Below are 18,075 nucleotides of genomic sequence, written 5' to 3'. Positions count from 1 at the left end.
ATCAAATATGCTCAAGGGAATCGATTAAACGTACGGCGAAATTGCAAAGTTGTACAGTGTTATTACAGCGACGCCGTAAGGCCCGACCCGTTTTAAGGTAAAATAAACAAGAGTACGCAGCGGCTTTTGTAACTGTAAGGTAGCGCGGTGGCGACACAATAGACTGAACGAAATCGTGAGGTGAACGGTTTCAATATATTTTGTTTGCGTGCACTAAGTGCTGTATAAGAGTGTGTACGTTCCGGCACAAGGAGGATTTGTTCTGATTTAGAATGGGAAGTTATGTGTTTCCGATGTCCGGGTCCAGCATACAGAATATTTCCCAGTTACAGCAGATGTGGCATTTATTGATGCAAAATAATGATCCTTTTGTGTTCAAAGAAATGAGTTTTTGTCAACAAAATTTTCAAAAGGCGACACAAATAAAATCGACCCCTAAAAAATTGTCGACTGCTTGTAAACAAATTATTCAAAAATCTAATTGAAAAGGTTTAGATATGGACACTAAATATGGTTAAAAACTGTTTTAATCCACGCGTTTTTACGAATCACTGAAAACCAGAAAATGGGATTTTCTTAGCGAACTCGCGGTCGAACAATCGAAATAGTGAGTCACAGTAGGTCATGCCTGTACGAATACCTTCGTCATCCTAAGCAAATTATTTTCCTCTTTGATAGGAGACTGGACGTCTTTCTCAAGCTACGTTACACCACGGATTTACGAAAGGTTGGGCTTGAGGAACAGTTGTGCACACATTGTTCGATGGGGCCCGGATTTAACTGAATTTAAATAACGTACTCGACTTGGGTTTAAATCCATTCCAGGTATTGACATGGATTCAAAGGATATAAATATTACTTTGGGTTAATGCTATGAGATAAACGGCGCCCAAGTTTCTAGGAACAAAATAAACCGTGTCACCAAAAAATTACCCAAATCGTAATACCTACAATGCAAATAAAATAGAAAATCAAGCTCCTTTAGAACAAAGGGAGAAAATCTGAGCGTTTCATTCACTGCCAACCGCTGATGAGAAATTTCGAAAAGAACTTTCTTTAGAGGGTCATACTTTATACCATGCAGTTTTTCCTAAACCAAAATGGCGTCTGTTTAGCGTGACATAAATGCGTTCAACAACGACTCGCTAACAACATTCCCCGGTTTAACCGTTGGGCAACAAGAACCGGGCGTTACCTGCGCATCAAAAGGCGCGCGTGTGCAATATAAACGAATCCTATTTGTCGCTGAAACTTGGGTACGACCAGTAAGGCGCGGCGGTGGATCGGCAAATAGAGAAGTTTTAAAACTGGATTGGCATCCACGTTCCATTGTACCGGCACTAATATTGTGATTGTGCCTCTATGGTAACTGTTGTTAGAAGGCTGCGAGCTCTCTACGTATAATTTATGGCCATTGGACTATGCGGGCTACGCCTTAAATGTCCTGATACTGGGTAATATTTGCCCTAAAGGATTAGCGAGGCCCGGGCTGGCTTGATTGATGGTCTATGGGCATTTAACAGTCGCTTTGCCGAAGCTTCTGTTGAATTTGCTTGCCCGGCGCGGTGACCTCAAATATAAGGCTGCCACACCTGTGACTGTTAAGGCTTTGGTGATGTGATGCATGGGACGCTAACCGGTGTGAAGTTTGGTTTAAGATCTGGAGATTTCAAATGCACACAGCTATACCCTATTTTTATGTAAACGTTCAATGAATTAATAACAATACTGCAGGGGTTTAAACGTGGAATAAATTAACATCTTTAAAGAAACTTTAGTTTGTTAGTTTAAACTTTAAACAGGGGTTTAAACGTGTGGAAACCTTAGCGCTCTTGGTCCCAAAAAGTAAGTTATGGGTTTCTGCAGTACTAGTGGCAGAAAAAATTTATGAGGAAATAAGACTTATTAGCAAACACAGTGGCCCAACAATTAAATCCTATTCACGAACGAATGCGACATTTTCTCCATTCGCTGATGGGATAACGGGCGTAAACACCATCGCTCATTCACCCAATGACAAGCATTGTCATCAGCCAGCGCTTGTGTGTTTTTGGGGGCGTCAGAATAAGATGGTCGCGTAGTACAAATAATTACCCCAGATCTTGGACAGACAATTACGACTTAAACCGACATCAAGGTTGGCGATCGAAAGTAAACACTGCAAGTCAACTTAAACGCTGACGTCATATTGGAAATGTTTGAACTGCGACGTCCAATGGACGCTGCAGTTGCTTGAATTAGGGGAGGGCAGTGAAGAGCTCTCAGTGACTTCAGGAGTTTCGTTTCGCGGTTTTAAAGGCAATGTCCTGAGGGGGAGAATTGATACACTTTCGATGGTTGCACAATTCATTATTTATAAGCATGGAAACGATGGCGACAAGGCAAAATTTCAAGGGTGGATTGAAATCTATTTTCGAGCGGCAAATGCAGCACTTGAATACCAGGTTTATTATTTCTTGCAAAAATTCCATAAACTTTACGCAAAGCAGTCTGCAAAGCCCGATATTAGGCCACACGCCGTTGTTTCTTGCAGTCACTAACGTTTATTACGTCGGCCGCTTAACAGTCGGTAAACCGAAGTCAACACACGCCCACGCCAAACAGCAGAGGACAAAAGTTTCGAACGGGAAACGATTCCTAATGCGATCGTCCGTCCCCTGCGCGAATATTGATACAAGTTTTGTTACGTTGGAACGTTTCAACACTGTCGCTCAAACATTGTCGCATATGGGGCGTTGGGTACGGCGGTTGTTTGTGACGTCAAACATTGGAGATGTACTCGCAAATACAAAGGTTGGTATTATAAAGCGGGGATAAAAAAATGTAAATGTGGAAGCATCAAAGCTTTCACGCAAGAACTGGTATCGTAAAGGTAGGTTGGTGTCCTAAGTGTAAGGTTAAGTACCGAAAACATGTCATAACCCAAGTGCCGCTTCTTTCATCTTGCGTTAAAATAATACTGTACCTCACACAGAACTAAAAAGGTATTTTCTCAGAAGCAAACACGGACGACGATATAACATACAACCACGCCCTTTCAAGTTTTATGTAATCAAATATTGACAACTGATAGGCTTGATTGCTTTGAACGTTTAGATCCGAATCAAGAGCTTTGGACTCAAGTGTTCGCGCCTCCCATATTTATAATAAGGCATGACGATTTGTATATTTTCTGTAGTGCTTAGCCATTACCATAAATAGCATATTACTTACATGGTAGGAATTGACGGCTTGGAAGTTGGGGGCGATGTCGGGTATTCGTAACCCCCGTTGGGGCTAGGGGTATAGGGGCTGCTGTGGGTGCTATTGGTACCATCAACGTTGTTTGGGCTGCTGGACTGGTACCCCATATTCGTTTGTTGATGCACCAGGTTGGGTTGCGTCACAAGGGCGCTGGATAAGCTGGTTGCCTGCAACAGAACGAATGTTGAGGTTATTTTAGGACAAAGATGTACAACGGGGTTACTTAGGGTCAGTTTGGAAGATATACAAGAGTTAAACTAAAGCAAAGTGGACTGGACTTACGTTGTTGTGTTGAGGTAGTTCGGTTGTGTACCTCATGAGGCTGTTGTTGTACTGAGGAGCACAGGTGTAGCCGTTCTAAACAAGAAAACACAGCCACAGTTAGCACAACGTTTAGTACTAAGGTAGTTTACTTTGACAGCTAAGTCACGATTGAATTGCACATATTATGGTCATTTCAAATTATTCTAGAGTAACACAAGGCTGCGCAACGAAACGAGCATTTTTGCACAACCTAACGCGTCACCACGTGTCATAACAGTAGCCGATGTCCTGGATATCGGATGTAAGTTTTCTGGCGCTAAAAGATACACCGGAGCGGAAACGGGAGTCGCGTGTGCCACTTCCAGGCGCCGATTCACGGCCAAGCGACCGTAGCCACCCCTCGTGTCGGTCTGCAAATGGCTTTCTGTTCACTCGTACTCGTTCCAATGAACAGTGGGCGGATATGTTCTATATACACCAACGGGTGTGAAAACAAAAGTATTGAGCAGTGCGACGACGATGGAGGTTTTTGCTACGGGCGGGGCGACGTTAATTTGACGTCCGACAGCGGGTATAAGGGTCCTGATGACTGACGGGCGACAATGCGGCACTATGCGCTTAGCATGGTGAGTCGAGTGGCCCAAAAGAGATCTGCGCAGTAAAAACAGGATACGAGCTCCAAGAGTAACTCGGCGAAAGCGTCCGGGTTTCCCAATTTGACAGACGGGTAAGAATAACAACGTGCGTTGAGTAATATAACGATACTTTTGACACGAAAAGCAACCCCCAAACTATCCTACAGTCGGGCACTCGATACTCTACTAAAAAAAACACAACTTAAATTAAAAAACGGATAAATAAATACATTTGAACGCAAAAAAAACGAATTAAAAACGGCCCATCCTTTGGAAGAGTTTCTTCCCAAAACGGCTAGTTTTCGGCTTGTATTTACCTCTTCAAAGTCAAAAAACGGCGGCGGCGATACAGTGAGTGGCCTATCGTCGGGCATGCACAGTTTCATCATGATCACAGGTCACAAGGTGTAGTAGTACGACGAAAAGACAAAATATTAGGCTATAATAAGTTAATAAGCGAGGCGTTACTTAAAAAACATAAAGATTCTCTGCGAAGAAAAAAACAAGAATTTGTTGCTTTTCACTTCTTTTTCTCGGCTTTTAACACAGAATATGGCAAAGTTGATGAATCAATTTCTCGTAAACTCTTACAAGATGCATTATCACGAAGCAGGACAACAGCAATTATGCGTCGACGATAAAGATTAGGCTTGATTTTAGTTCTTCATCTCAACGCTTAACAATTTCAAACACTAACCAAAATGAACAATTCGTTAAATCGACTTGCTACAAAGGCTTAATTGAACAACACACATTGTAAAATTACACCATCGACTTCCTGTGCTAAGATTTCAATTCCTCGCCGACATCTCTTTACTGCATTGTTTTTTTGCAATTGCCAACAACCAAGCCGCAAGTTTACTAACTATTGCCACTGCTACAGCTGACGATGCACAACACGGCGAAATGACGGTGCCTGTGACGTCGCCTGGACGATTTAAACCGCCAGGACCCCGTCATGGCTCCACGGCGGGCCGGATAAAACCCGAGAGAGCAACGGTAGTCGCTATATCGGCGAACAAACGAAAACTTTTAAAAAGACAATGCGTCGAGTTATGATGAAAACAAATAGGCCTTTTCGTGACCCAGGGTGGGCGCAGAGGAGAAAGAGGGAGGGAAGGAGAATTTGAGAGAAAAAGAAAAAAGGGAACCAACGAAGAAATCCGGCAACGGACTCGTCTCGAGCACCTCTGCCATAAAGCGTGACGTCGCAAAACGTTTCCGAATTCGAAAGAAAGGAACGCTCGAGTCGTAAGGACAGAGCAAATATTTTCTTTAACTTATGCGTGATATTCGAAGGCGGTTTGCGCGAATGAAGGCAAAGAAAGTGCCAAGAAAACATTTCGACGGCGGGGATTGATCGACGATTTATTGCTGTTTCGGGATGAAAGCACACTTGGCTAAAACTGTTTTTTTCATCGTTTTTCTAAGGATATACTGTATTCAAACGTGGCTCGATTTTCTCAGTTGAATAACGAGACCGAAAACGGGTGAAAATTCCAGCTTGTGAAATGCTATTTTGGGTCAAATATGCACGAAAGCGTATGTCCATGATGCCTAAAAAGTGCAATATCAGTACTTCTTCTTTTTCCAACTGCGCAATTAGAAGGGTTTTTCTGTGCACGAATTCCGATCAGGTTTTCCAACAGAAAAACATGTCGACCGCCTTTTGCACACAACCCACCACGAGCTACAGCGCCCACTAACGACACAACAAAGAAAAAGACCTTTAACACTGCGCAAACAACGCATTTTTTTATGCCGTGGCGTTAGTTTATCTTAACAACTTAAAACCCAAGTTTATGAATCCTTGTCGCCAATTGCACAGACCTAAAGTGCAGTTACAGCGCAGATTAAAGCAAGAAAGTGACCTACGCCAAAGCGCACGGATGCTAAACTTGTTCAAAAACCATTTACATTTTTGCCTCTGCGAATGCGACGAATTGACACGTTTAATTGCACCGCGGGGGCAATAAAAACGGGATAACACGCGAGGACCAATAGCTTGGACTCGACGCTTAATCGCCGCCAGAGTGCTCACCGCAAGCGTATGTGTTTTAACAGGTGTGGTGAATATAATTGTTCGGCGAGACCGCACCTGAACCAGCGCTTTTCGTCAAAGAGGAGAAACGTGCCCTTCATGCATTTTTAATCGGCAAAGCACACGAGAAAGTGACGTAATTGCAGAGCCAATAATACCATATGCCGCTGAGTCCGCAATAACAGAATGTTTTTCTGAAGGATAAGACATGAATGTAAAGGGCCTTTGGGTTTTGGCACGACAATTTTGCTTATTTGCGGTCTTGGAACGCAGCAACATCTGCCTCCAGCATGTCTGCAATAGGTAATGGCGTATGCGCACCTGCATGCTGCAGCCGAAGCAGATGCACCGATAAAAAAACAACAATGCTGTAGTTTAAGAATTTGTTAAAAACAAACCAACAAAAATTCTGCGTTCAAAAGTTCCACATTATAAAGTTGCCATAAACTGAACCATTAGGTAATCTGTCAATAATAATTATTAAAAATCCACATTATTTCAACAAAACACCTTTTGGGATATTTTACACACTCAACATCCTACACACGTACATAAACTCACAGCTAAAATAACAGTAACGCATCCCTAACCCTCATTAACAAAACAGCAAACAAAAGTTACACTGCGCCTGGACATAAAGTCGTCACCAATGGGTTGTCGATAGTCCATTGGAGGTCAAGCAGAGGATTCTGCACGAAACCAGCATAAGGCCGTTCATCCAATGGGATTATTGTCGAGTGTTTAAACGGCAAACTTTGGCGACGGATTTACGACCGGTTTTCATTCCCGTAACCGATTGTCTACGTCACAACTTGTGTGTTCTTCGACAGTTGGAACTTTAAATCGCTGTGTTTGGTCTTCAGCGAAACGAACAAATATGATGGTTTCGGGGAGGATTTAAGTATTGATGTCTGTGGGGTATCGGTGATATTAAGGTGGTGTCATTTGAGGGTATGTATTAGTTGATTTATAATCCTCTACTATTGCGCATCACCAACGACCCTTTTTCGATCCAACCCCATAAAGATTTACTTTGGCCGCGCTGTGAAGCCACAGTCACAACAGCTGCAGTTTGCACACCTACGGTTTAACGACATCCGCCAGCTAACGTTGCCTTAAACTAGGATCGGGACGACGCCCTGACAACGCGGGGAAAATCAAACAAACATTAACGCCGTAATCGAAGCTGCACAACCCGACCAAAGTTATCCAATAAAAAAACCCCTAATCTACATACTGATGAGTTTGAGGACAAAATAATTTTATGACCAATTAATTAGGTAAATCAAAACGCGCCATCATTATGGCTTTCTATTGAAAATATAGTCCTTTGGACAACTACCACACTGCCTTGGCGCAATTTTAAACAAATAGTGAAATTGCGCAAAGAAGAGCTTTTTTGCAAAAAAATTTTTCAAGGTTTTTTCTACCTTGAATTCCGACAAATTCGATTCCAAGATCAATTTCTTTCATGGGACAAGACAATTTACGTAAACACAACAATCTTTATGTCCATTCAAAGCCAATTTCGTGAACTCAAGAGTTCAATATTTTCATGGAACGATACAGATGTAATGAACAACACATCGATACTAAACTGAAAGAAACCCATTTTCGAGATCATCACAACGCAGCCGATATTAAGGAATAGCCCGTGATCTGACTCTCACTACTCGGCCGCTGAGTTTCAGTCTCTGATCTAGGAATCCCCACAGCCCATGTCCGACATCTATATTTTCCGACAACGGAAAAAAGTTCGACAAAGAGCAACAAAAAAACAACCTTAAATGTTGCGTCATATAATTGCATGCGTCGCACAGTTTCAAAACTATTTACACGAATAAACAATTTCATCTTATTTTGTTTCGGTCATCATATTGCCATTGTTTATGCCCGAGTTCGAAACTATTAAAGAAAATGCTCGGAACATTTTGAAAACTAAACCCCTAAATCCCCAAAACAACCTTTGCGGAAAAACACTTGCAGAAATTTAGCGCATGATTTTCGGGTAACTCTCATCAAAATTCAACAAACATATTTTCTGCGGTACAAATTTCAATAAAAAGCAACGAAACTCCATATTCTTTTTCTTTTAAAGTTTTTTTCAACAATACCGTAACGCCAGCCCTGCTCTTCTGTCAGCCATTTTGAGTGCGTTGTGCGACCGGCACAGGCCGCAGATATCAGCACACGAGAAGCAAATTGAACATCATCCAAACTTAAACCCCTACATTCTTACCCTCATGTTCCCGTTCTGGACGACCATGTGGTTCATGTCCATTGGCTGCACTTTCATAAAATCCTTCGTGTCCTTAATTCCAAAAATTGGACTGGAGGCAATCTCCATCTCTCCCGTATGCGTCCAATCTTCCTCAACTGTTGCTGGCAATGCTAGAACTGACGTCGCCAAACTTTTAAAGCATAGGTCAAGCTGCAGCCTTGTATTTTTACCCTACTGTTATTCCTTCATCAATAACTCAAATCTGTAAATTGTATACTCAAAATTCCAGGGATATTTGTCTGCTTTACTACCAAAGTTTCCTTTTAGGGGTAATTCTACAAGTTACACGTTTCCCAGATAAAGGTCTATTTTTTTCAAAACACGCAACTATTTACCTTCTTGAAGTTTTGTTTATATTAAAACAAGTCTATACTTTTCCGTGTCTAATTCTCATTTCGGGGTAACAGGATAAATTGCGTAACACAATCTTCCTTCCAGTCAAAACTTTGCGAAATGGACTTTCCTGCGACCGAACTTCCATAAATAAGCGGTTTGCTTTCAATAAAGAAACAACTCTGAGTTGAACCTGTTGTCTGCTATACGCGACCGAACTGTTTGCCATCTTCTCGCAAAATTCCATCCTCATCTTGGCTCGAAGAAATCGCTTCTGATTGGTCAAATACCGTATACAGGATAACACAAGAAGCTAAAACCTTCTCACTAGAGTAAAACCGTGAGGAAACGGGATAGCGTCCCTTGGCAACTGATAGCAATTCGAACTGCGAAGTCTATCTTTTATAACCGCTCTAGGAGCGACCGCTACGTGGCGCACCGCGCAATACGAGTAAACAACGGTCTGGCGTGTCTCGACCTGTGCGCAACGGGCCAATACGGACAAGTCCGTCGGTTAGCATTCTTTTAACCAACGGTTTTATATTCACTTTCCTTAGTTTATGAGTCTTCCTACTTTGTTTGCTGCAAGCTAACTTTCTGTATACTGTCCCTGGGGTTATATTTGCCTAGAGGTTTAGACGACTTCATCTGCAAAATGTCTGTAGCTGCAAAGGTCTCTACACCAAACAGAAAACCAAGAGGACAAGTCACAAACCACTCGATGTTGGCAAAGACGTTAATTTATCCAATGTTCCAAAGCAAAAAAATGTAATGTAAAGATAGCATAGAATACTGGCTAACCTGTAATACAGACATACAACAGACTGATGTTTCCATCAAGCGCCCACAAAAACCTAACTGCTCTTACTACACCATCACCACTCTCTATAACAACCAACTGATTAACCAACCAATATTCCCCGTCTTATATCGCAATATTCCAACGGACATCCATAATTCACATTATGTGCGAATGACATACGATACCCATAGGGGTATACGGGTGCTCCCGGGGTGACATACCCAGTTTGTGATGAAACAAAGGACTTAAACAATGGCCACCACACGGCTGTTGTTCGCAGGTTTCGCGGAACTGCAACCTTATACCTGTGACTGGGAGAGTTCGCGCCACTAAACCATTCATTTGGCGGGAAATACACGATAGCCTCTTATGATGAAACAATGCCCAACTGGTGATAGGGGTAAGGTGCTGATGACAAAGCGTTTAGGAATATTGTGGACATTGTTAATAACGGATGACTTCGACGGTTTGGCGAAATATATACCCACATATCTATGCGGGGTATGACTATTGAATATCGGATCGAACGTTGGGATTTAAACTTATGGTTGACGTGGCGCGGTTTGTTAAGTAAATACGACTCAACAATGTTTATAAGACGTAATGAAAATTGTATGTATTAAAAAAATCTTCGATAAGCATCGAGAATTGGACATGATTTAAATACGCATTAATGTGTTGTGCTGTAAGGGGCGGAAGAACAAATTGAACCAATCACAGAAAACTTTCCGTGTGTGGAAATTAAACCTCCTGTCAAAGTTTTATAATGTTTTTAATCAATTTGTCGTTCTTACAAGAGATTCTGTAACAATTCTCATGGATTTTCGGTGCATATCATACAACGCCACCAAAGTCAGAAAATTCGTAAAATACACAAGCCTTCAAAAACATCGCACCAGACATCCTAAGCAGATTCTACATTGGTAATATTTTCTCGAAACTCGGGCGAAAGCTTTGTGTCTGGCAGGGAATCCAAAAGATCTCTTGTGCAAACTGGGCGGCCGCACAGAGAGGACCTGAATAGGAAGACATTGACAATAGCCAGGGAAGAAAAAGATCTCTCGCCGCCCACTTATGTGATTTTCAAACCGCCCGGTGTTCAAAAAATGAGAGAATTCGCACAAAAAGGAAAAAAGGCAACGACGTAAGAGAAACATTGGGAGCGATGTCAAGAAAAAAGGATCCATTTAACTTGAGGCCTGGAAAAAGTCTAGTATGGCTTCCTTTGTAGCTTTATGGAAACATTACTGTTCTTGTATGCATTGTCAATTCTTGTCAGCATTTATTGGCAAATAAAAAATAGTTGTTTAATATAGCCGCCAATACAGAAATTAAAAATCAGACTTTTTTTGTCAACTGTAGCAATAGGCTTTGTCCTTCACATTCTTGGCACCATTCGTTGGTTACTTTAAACAATCACGTTGCAGTTAAAAGGGTGTTAATCCAAAGTCCAAAACCACAAAACTTCGCCGCGCAGGAGTCACGTAGGAATCGGATTTGCGCACTTGACAAATATGAACGGGCAAGATTGGACCTGATGTCCCTTCCTTGACTCAACTATTTACCCTGAGATGAGAATAAACATTCCAGGTGGCCGCTTTAATAGGCTGTCTTCACTTTATCTAGAAGCTATTAGAACTTAAAAGCCTCTTGTTCTTACGTTTGAAGTGTTGCAGCGGGTATTGGTGAGCAAATGTCGCGCTGTTCATACGTAAGTAGATTCCACTTGATGAACACACGTATGGCAAATACTGTACACCCGTTCGCAAAGTCCCGTAACTTGCTCAGATGGTCGTAAATTCATGAGCTTGAATCAGCTATTCAAAAAATACGTGGCGATAAAGAAATTTCTATCAATTGTTGGAAGTTTCACAATCTCGCGGTTCTGCCAACAGTGGTTTGGTTTGCGACAAAACTTGCGGCCTTTACAAGAAACGTGACGACATAAAAACAAGATAAAAAAGTTTGAAAATGTGTTTTTGCGCTCGTAAAAGTTAACGACCTCAAAAGCCCTGTGTGTGTTTGCTCGCGGTGAAAAGTTGAATCATATGTTTTGGACGTTGATTGTGACGTCAATGTTTCGCAACATCAGTCTCAAGATTTCTTCAACTTCACGACTGCTTCAAATGGATCACACCCTCTTCACGCCTTATCAAACCCACACATACCGGTTTCTATAAGTATTTGTTTAACGACGAATAAATCGCAAAGTCATGGCGTTGCGTCGACATCTGGAATTCCGCAAATAAGGGGTATTTTTCGTAATAAGGGATATCTTTGTATAGTGGTTAAAAGTACACAGCAGTTCCATGACGGGAATGGGAGACTGAGAACGAATCCTACTGTTTCACCTTAAGCGCCGTATATGTACAAGGTCATTTACAAAACACCCACACACAATGATTTATCACCATCGCGAATGCTAGACATAGAGGCTGAACATAAGGAGCAACTGAAGAAGAAGGTGGGCCAAAAAGGATGCAGTGCTTGCTCAGGGGAGCAAACACGTCCATCGCCAGAAGTAAAAGGGTAAGCAAACAGAGATGAGTCCTTGTTTGAAAGCCGCTGAGCGCAAATTACAAGAGTCAGTGGGTACAACGACATCACATGGGCATTTAAAAACACAATGGGTGAATATTGACTCAAAGATAGCGGCTTTACAAGTTACGCCTTCGCCGTTGCAAGACTCCTCTAAGCAAACAGGTTTTAACAATAGGAAGCTTGCATGCTTTGTCCTTGTTTCCACCAGTATAGTGATATTTGCATTGCGAATTCCGCTGCCAAACACTTGAAGTACTTTCGCTTCTTGCTGCCTTGACAAGGTCGTTACCCTTAGGCAGCTACCGGCGATAATGCAGGCGTTTTTTTTTGAAAAAATATAAACTTGTGCTATATCAAATGGTCTTTAAATTTAGGCGTGTTTATCATTTGACGACGACTTCTACGTCACGAAGCTGTTTTTCGTGGAAAGTTTGAAGTTTATGGGGTTGTTGTTACTTAACTCACCCAGATTAAATTCTGTTTTTAGACGAGTCATGATTAAAAGTTTGTGTGCTAAGTGAACACAATGCTAGGTGGTTCGGAATCTTCAGACCACAAAATAACGGAACCCAATTTATGAAATATATAGTTACAAGATTTTAATGGCCATGGAATAGCTGCTAATTACAGGCGTATTCACGTTATTTCGTGGTTTAAAGATTCCCAAACATCGCTATTATGGAATAATGCGAACACGCAAAATCACGTGGCACAACACAACCTTCTTTGAGGACTCGAATAAAAAACACTGCATTCAACGGCATAAATATTAAAGAATATATTTTCCCAACCTCGTCAGTTGGAACGTTTGTCGACGACGAAAACGCGGGGACAGGGGCGAGATCGTTTGGCTCCTGTTCATTATTCTGAACGTCGTTCTGGTCATTTCCAAAGGTGGTGATATTATATTCAGAGAACAGATCCAGTTGTACGGAATTAACAAGCGGTCCCTCCGTCTCACTGATGGAAAACGACGGCTGCGTGCTCTCGTTCCTGTGGGAGAAAGTTGAGGGTTACACATGGGTCTGTGGGTGCCTGTCGTAAACTTGAAGTTAAAGGCCGTTAGAAGGGTGATGAATTTACTATCACTACCGAACTCGTGGAACCTTATTCGATGTTTGTTCCAATGCCTTGCGGCTCTTGGAATTTAATTTTGAACCAATAATTACAAACAAATAGAAACAAGGAAATGGACTAATTTTTATTATGTGTAAATAATATTTATAATTTACGGCACGCATCAAGAAAGAGTCACGAAAACAACAAAACAAAACCTTTCCGAATGACCAAAAACACTGCGATTTCTAATTGAATCGCAGACCCGCCCACGCACAAACAGAACCAATATTACCAAACGGCACTTTAGACATCAAAGCTAGCGAGATTTCGCGAACGAACTGACAACAAATCGATCGACGTTGCAACGATTAAGCGTCTATTTTACGAGATTGTTTTGTCCAAAAAAAAAAACCAAAGGATATCACAGAAGCTTGCGGGGAAATGCTCTCAGTTGGAATCGCGCTGGCGTTTACCGAATCAATACCGTGCATTTTTATACGCCCCTGTTGCGTACCCAGCTAGGAAGAATGCGTGGGCAGCACCTTATGTGAAACGGCTGTTTCGCCCACGTTGGTAAACAACGCACACGTGCTGATGGTAGGATTTCGACCCAAAACACGGGACGCAAATGGCGTAACTGAGGTGTGGGATTGTGGGAAGTTTTGCAGCTTTGTAATCAATTGCTGCGGTTTTGCAACTCTAATGCACTTGCGGATGAAATAACACTCAAACAGTTTATATTATTTTGTGAAGAATGCATTCGGGTTTAAAGATGTTCAGTATACAATCGATTTATTTTTTATCATATCCTTTGCGTTTAGGGGGGCGATTCAAGGTCACATACTTGTGGTTTGGCTATAACACGTGGATACAAATAACCACAGGACTTGCCACGAAGATAATTTCCAATAAACATGAACCAACGCATATGCAGGGAACTGACCAAATCCCTAAAACTCCCAAGTGTATCATCATAACATCAACCCTAAACCCACCTCACGAATTTTCGCGTGCAAGAGCGGGGGGCGTGAACCCAGCATTTATTGGAACGTGAGCTAATCACAACAAGGGCAGAGCCAAAAATCGATTTTGTGTAATTTTCACACGCTCCCGCCAGAATAGAATCTCGGAGACTGGGAGGTTTTGATTATTCCAAGAATCATCCTTTCCATTCAACATTGACAGACTGATGTCGCGCGCATTGCGTAATGGTAGAAACACGGCTTTGAACAGATCAATGTTGGAAACACATTATATCATTTGCAGTGGATTAAAAAGGCTCATGGTCTAGTCTGCGGTTCCCAGGGGGAACATTTGAAAGCGTAGACAATGTCGGCGTGGCGTTGATTTATATTTGGCGCAAAGTTCCCCACATCAATTGCATGTGTGACGTCACTTGATTTGCTGCATCCGAAAACATACATAGCAGCACAAACTTCCATTTTGCACACAAAGTTCCTACGCATTTGAACAATAAACGTGGAACACGAAATGGCATGTACATCGATAAAACCATAAAGGTTATTGAGTCAATCACCCATAATCTACATTGCGAAGCCGATGTTTACAGAATGCCAACGTCTCACGTCTGGGTAGCGCCAGCATTCAATCGTTTCACGACAAGAAGGTTAAGGGAACACATTGACACATCTAATAAAAGTCGTCAACGTATATATATGAAACTTATTAATTATTTAGCCTTTTGCGACAGGCAATTAAAACTTCGGCAAAGTTCACAGTAACTGACAGCTTTATAATCTTTTCGTGGTTGAAAAATACAGTTATGCAATTCATAGGATACTCACTCGACCGTAACAAACGTTCCATTCAGCATGGTTGCGTGAAGTCACCTTCGCCAACGACACGTTTACAAACCCCCAGCTCGATATCAAACAAAGATGTAGAGTAACAAAAGTAAACTAAAGACCTGAAAAAATAGGCAACTAGTGCGGAGTGCACTCCCACAAGCCAAAGGAGATACAGGAATATCTGAAGTTATGTGGGAAAAAACCATGTGGTAAAGCCCCAGGGATTTGACTTTGTTCGAGGTTTCACATCCTGCAGGACACACCGGTACTTATCCTGCAACTTTCTCCCAAGAAAAACAGACAAATACTTCGACATATTTGGACAGTACACCAAACTATGTCGGTGAGGTTGTGAATTTGTATGCTTATGCAGCCATAATTCCACAGCATTTAAACAATTGCGATTTAAAGTATTTTTAATCAGGAACACAACGAATAAGACGTTGATCCACTGTCATGTAAATCCCTAATCATGACCAGTTTACATATATGTTTACGGGGCGACTGAATCATTAAAAACGGAGAAACTACAAAAACAACAAATTAAGTCAGGTCTCGTGTGTCTACAAACTTGAAGATTTCACCAACATAACCGTGTGATTAACATGGACAAGTCTTGTTTCAGCTGCAGATAAAGATATAGTATGACTATTGACGAGACTTTTCTAGACACGCTACGTTCAGTAACGGACACTAAATTCACAGTGACACGTGTCATTTGTATGTTGTTTACAATGTGCCACCCACATGGTTAGTCGCCATTGAGTCGCCCCAATTACACTAACATGTTTGCGGCGGTGTGCAGGAGTCTTGTAAGACGAGCGGTTGACAAGCTAAGTCGCAGTCACAGCGAGGAAACCGCCGTCGGACGCGCGAGAAAGGCATTGCAACCCCACGATATATAAACGAGTAGACACAGAGCAGTGCGTCCAAAAATAGCCGAAACCCAATCGCTGGCTGCACGTGGCGCAGAACAACTTGCAGGGCGCGACTTAAGATGTCAAGTACACCTCGAAGAAAGAGGATACTCCGTTGGCCCGACATGCGATCGCAAATTAGAAACGCCCCAGCGCGTTCGGGCGAACGTGAATGGAATCGCGGATTAGGGAAATTGACCTTCTCACTTTCGTGTCGACTCTTTGCAATGGATTTCTGTTGCAACCTCGATTTTAGACACTAACCTGTGTCGCCTTACAAAGAGAAGGGGTCTTAGGTCTATTTGCGAACACGCGTGTTTGAAATGGCAACTTGCGGTAACTGAGTGAAGATGATCCGTTGTTCAGCTTCAAATCGCATAAGGAGTTAGTTTAGTATCAACAATAGGAGATTTAAAAACAAAACTTTATTCCACGCTTACATTTTTGCGCATTTTTTTTCTCGCTTGTGCACCAGCATTTTTTTTCTTTGAAACAATCACGACAATATACACTGAATATATTTATTTTATCTTGAACAGACGGTTTTTTTAGCAAAAACCTTTTCTCAGATAATATTAAAACCCATAATGAAATATCTATATAAACTCATAACAAACCAGTGATCGCTTACACTCTGCACATAAGGTAACAGTATTTGCAATGGTATTTCCCATTAACGTGTTTAACTATCCGAACTTGTTATTTTTCAAAACAGGCCGTCAAATTCTGATTGATTTAACTCCGAAAAATGGGGGGATGACAAAAGACAAACTGTTTGTTACGGAAACAAAATACGAAAAAATCTCAAATTGGCGTGCGACGCCCCAACAACATTAAATCGAGCACTCGTGCGTCGCGACGTGCCATTTGGAAACTTCTGATTTAACAAAATCAATAGCATGTTGTAAGTAGATTTCAAATATTCAACAAAGACGGGCTTCAATCATAACAAGCAAACTACCAACCTGAGATAGAAACTTACCCACTCCCATTACTCATAATAGTTACCCAAGAAGCTCATTTCCGACACAAAAGAATTGTCAAGCGATAGCCGAAATTACGAAATCCACGCGCCCGCACAGCATAAATTACGCACTCGCACCTCAACAAAGGGACGAGAAAACCGCGCTCGGGACACTTGAAAGACACCAAGATCACAGGCGGATGCCGTTGCTTACCAAAAACTCTCGGACTGGGAGACGACCGTTTGAAGTTCCTGCATGTCTTGATCGATTGTTGGAATGCTGGGTGGGATACGAGTTGCCGTTTTTCGGGATTCCACGTCCAACAGATTTGGGGCGTTTTAGGCATTTAAGGTTTGAAACGGCGAACTAACCGCCCAGATAATGATTTGCTGGTGTAAACAACCAAAATGCACAAGAAAAGTTAAATTTTTTGTACCCGAACACATGATATTCCAATAGACAACAACGGTATCAATTACACAAGTTGAGACTTCGTTTGTGGTTTCAAATTAAAATACCCATTTCCTTTGACAACCTAAGCAGAAACTGACTACCTTCAACACTACAGCAATCAATTGTTTTATCTCTTGTCGCATAAGACAAAAAACGATGCCTCAAGATTTCCATCAAAGAAACCTGTAACTTCCGCTTGGTTACATTGGAAAAATCTACTCATATTTTGTCTAATCTGCAACCCATCAACCACTGTAACGCGAGCGACTTTACCATCTCTGCATCTTCAATTACCATGTAGGATGAATGGGTTGACGCGATGAGTCATAATCGGACTTTGTCGCGTTTACAACAAGTCTTAACCCTGGGTGTAGGTTTGCGTGCGAACGAGTGCGAATGTCACGTTGTGTATTCACAGACGCCATCGCATTCGCTACTAACATTATTTTAGTAGCCATGCATAAACATTTTAGACGCAATTGTTCCAAATGCAACAATATTACATATATATGCATATTCACTAGCAAAGGTAAGTCGTCACAGCGATTGAGCGTTTGCCAACACCGACCAATCTAAAATTTTGCCTTTTCTTCTGTGATTCTAATTGTATTAACTGTCAAAACGCGACAATGCATTCCGTTTACAAGTTCGTACAGTGTTCAAAGTTAAATCTTTCTAATCAACTGGCGTTTTTTTGCCAAGTAAATGAACACTGTTTTCGCAGCTTTCAACG

At 41.7% G+C, this 18,075-nt stretch overlaps 1 protein-coding gene across 5 annotated transcripts in view; it reads right to left on the bottom strand.

Moving 5' to 3' along the window:
- LOC145908063 (uncharacterized) overlaps positions 1-18,075 on the bottom strand; it is a 40,220-nt gene that overhangs the window by 13,028 nt on the left and 9,117 nt on the right. The window contains exons 1-4 of one of the 5 annotated variants that reach the window (XM_082995232.1): positions 17,103-17,274; positions 12,932-13,133; positions 3,526-3,600; positions 3,214-3,410 (exon numbers count right to left, since the gene is read on the bottom strand). In XM_082995232.1, coding sequence (XP_082851358.1) covers positions 3,214-3,410; positions 3,526-3,600; positions 12,932-13,133; positions 17,103-17,146 — 518 coding nt within the window. In that variant the 5' untranslated portion in view covers positions 17,147-17,274. Of the gene's footprint in view, positions 1-3,213; positions 3,411-3,525; positions 3,601-4,459; positions 4,648-8,422; positions 8,663-12,931; positions 13,134-15,004; positions 15,135-17,102; positions 17,275-18,075 lie in introns of those variants that run through there. The other 4 variants (XM_082995233.1, XM_082995230.1, XM_082995234.1 and 1 more) reach the window with 4 other exon arrangements.

This window comes from Ascidia mentula, chromosome 7, assembly GCF_947561715.1.
Source record: "Ascidia mentula chromosome 7, kaAscMent1.1, whole genome shotgun sequence".
NCBI classification, from domain to species: domain Eukaryota; kingdom Metazoa; phylum Chordata; class Ascidiacea; order Phlebobranchia; family Ascidiidae; genus Ascidia; species Ascidia mentula.
Note: the sequence above shows the minus strand (reverse complement) of the source record. Positions and strands in the feature narration are given on the sequence as shown.